We start from the raw sequence: 2,573 nt of genomic DNA, 5'->3' as shown, positions 1-2,573 counted from the left end.
TTATAACCACTCAGGCTGTGATTGACAGGTCATGAGACGTGGGAGTGAGCAGAGCAGAGCAGTGTTGTTGACTTAGTGACTTTATCACCAGATCCAGCAGTTTTCAGACCTTCTCTACATCAGAACTCGGGGCCCAATTTATTGAACATAAAGTGATACAAGGCCCATTCAGACATTACTAATGTATGGATCAAAATGGTAATTATTATAAATCTTGGTTTAATTTTTATTGTATTTACATTATAACTAAATAAATANTATTTAGCTTGAAACTTAAATATTTAGCTAGCTACCTAAATATTTAACTTAAATGTTTAGCTTGAAACTTAAATATTTAGCTAGCTACCTAAATATTTAACTTAAATATTTAGGTTGCAACTTAAATATTTAGGTAGCTACCTAAATATTTAATTTGCAACCTAAATATTTAGCTAGCTACCTAAATATTTAACTTAAATATTTAGGTTGCAACTTAAATATTTAGCTAGCAAGTTAAATATTTAGGTGCAAACTTAAATATTTCATCAATATACAGTAAATCCCAATATCACAATTTTTGTGAACAGTTTTATGACTTTTATTTGAGTATTTTTCTCATCAGTTTTACCAAAGTAATATTTTGTTCATGTAATTTTACTTTTACTTAGTTTTTTTGTTCAAGTACTTTATAGACCTGTGCAACAGGTAAAGAGTTTACATACCTGTACCTCCCAACAGTAAATAACACAGGTGCAGGTACACCAGGTGGTGGTAAAGTCCTCTGAAGCAGTAAACAGCAGGTTCCCTCTCCCGGCCAGCAGGTGGCGGTAAAGCGTGCTCGTATCAACCCGCCATTAAAGCAGGAAGAAGAGAAGTCACGTGACAGTTGGATTGTTTGTAGCCGCGGGTCTTTGTTCAGTTCGCGGTTCTGTTTGGATCTCACAGCAGCAGCAGGTGTTCGTCCGGTTCGGTTCCACACTTAATAAACTCGTCATGTCTTACAGAACCACGAGCAGCCGAACCGAGCGGCTGGAGGAGCAGCACAGGTAGGTTTCCTGTTCAACAATAAAAGCTGCTTCACGTTTGAGTGGAGGCCTCTGGTTGGCGGTTAAAACCAGCTTTTAAATGTTAAACCCAACCAGTGTGTGTGTGTATCTGTGTACACTGTGTGTGTATATATCTGTATACACCATGTGTGTATATAGCTGTATACACCATGTGTGTATAAATATGTGTGTGTGTATTTAGTAAATAGAAGAGAATTAAGGGTGACTGTTCGGGTTTTCCCGCCTCTGATCGGTCCGGAAGCGGAAGCAGATGGCGGGAGAAGTTTTCTCTGCACTCAGTTTGTTGTTGGTCTGAATGAAACTAATGACGTGTTTATCTGTTCTAACATGGACTCACCTGGTTCCGACCTGAGGTCTGACTCCAGCCTTAGAACCGAACCGTGTTCTGGTCGGTTCTGATGACAGACTGACTCAGTTAGGACGTCATCAGACCTGGAGGCTTCACCCTGACCTGTGTCCACTAAAAGAGTCCAACAGGAAACCAAGCCTGGCTGGTTTCAGCAGGGAAACACTCCTGACCCAAATGTCATGTTCTTATTAACGAGGAGAGACGGTTAGAGTTCAGTGTTTTAGTGTTTTTCATTGTCAGGGCAGGGATTCAAACCGGCAACCCTCCAGTTACAGGACGAGCTCAGACTAACGTCAGTGATCTGTCCCTCACAGAGGAGACGGCCCCTCGCCATGGTCCCAGTGCAGGAAGAGGGGGATCGACGGGAACCTGAGGAAGAAGGACGACAGGGAGAGAGGCCACGCCCACTCTGACAGCAGGTCCTCCAGGTGAGGGGGGTCTTCGGTCCCTTCAGCAAAACTCACATGTAGGGCTGCAACTAACCTTTATTTTAATAACCGATTAATCTGTCGATTATCTTTTAGATTAATCGATTAATCGGCCAAATCATTAAAACACTTAATTACATAAATATGAGTAGATATAAATTGCGATGGTTTACACAGAAATAGAAAAATTACAGCATTGGCTCAAAAACAATAAATTATCTGTAAATTTAGATAAAACAAAATTCATGATATTCGGAAACGATAAAAAACAAGAAAATAATCCAATTAAACGATCAATTGAAAGTGTTGATTTAGATCATGTACATGAAATAAATTATATAGTATCATATTAGATGATAACTTCAGCTGGAAACCACAGATCAGCCTGGTAAAATCTAAAATAGCCAAAAGTGTTGCTGTTATAAGAAAAAWTAGTTTCGTCCTGGACTATAAATCTATATAACACACTCATTGTAACACATTTAACATGTTGTGTGGAAGTTTGGGGGAGTACATACAAAACCAATTTACAGCGGTTGTACGTCTTACAAAAAAATCTATCTGTACACCATGTCCTGATGCATCTCAGTAATCCAGGTAAAAAATTAAAAAAGTAAAAAATTGTATAGGTCTTCTGGACGGGTTCTTCTTTAATGAAACGTTTCGTCTCTCCTCCAAGAGACTTCTTCAGTCTGAGAGTTTCAGGCAAAATTCAGGAGGGGGACAACTGAAAACAGAGGCCTCCACCTC

The 2,573-nt window shown here is 39.4% G+C and overlaps 1 protein-coding gene across 2 annotated transcripts in view; it reads left to right on the top strand.

Annotated features, from left to right (window-relative positions):
* The first annotated feature begins 842 nt into the window (after positions 1 to 842).
* Positions 843 to 2,573, top strand: part of slbp (stem-loop histone mRNA binding protein) — a 6,186-nt gene continuing 4,455 nt past the window's right edge. The window contains exons 1-2 of one of the 2 annotated variants that reach the window (XM_014033145.1): positions 843 to 1,025; positions 1,710 to 1,823. In XM_014033145.1, the coding sequence (XP_013888599.1) occupies positions 973 to 1,025; positions 1,710 to 1,823 (167 nt within the window). In that variant the 5' untranslated portion in view covers positions 843 to 972. The remainder of the gene's footprint in view (positions 1,026 to 1,709; positions 1,824 to 2,573) is intronic. The other variant, XM_014033146.1, reaches the window with a different exon arrangement.

This window comes from Austrofundulus limnaeus, unplaced genomic scaffold (assembly GCF_001266775.1).
Source record: "Austrofundulus limnaeus strain Quisiro unplaced genomic scaffold, Austrofundulus_limnaeus-1.0 Scaffold1645, whole genome shotgun sequence".
Taxonomy (NCBI): domain Eukaryota; kingdom Metazoa; phylum Chordata; class Actinopteri; order Cyprinodontiformes; family Rivulidae; genus Austrofundulus; species Austrofundulus limnaeus.
The sequence above is the reverse complement of the archived record's forward strand: the minus strand, read 5'-3'. Positions and strand labels throughout refer to the sequence as shown.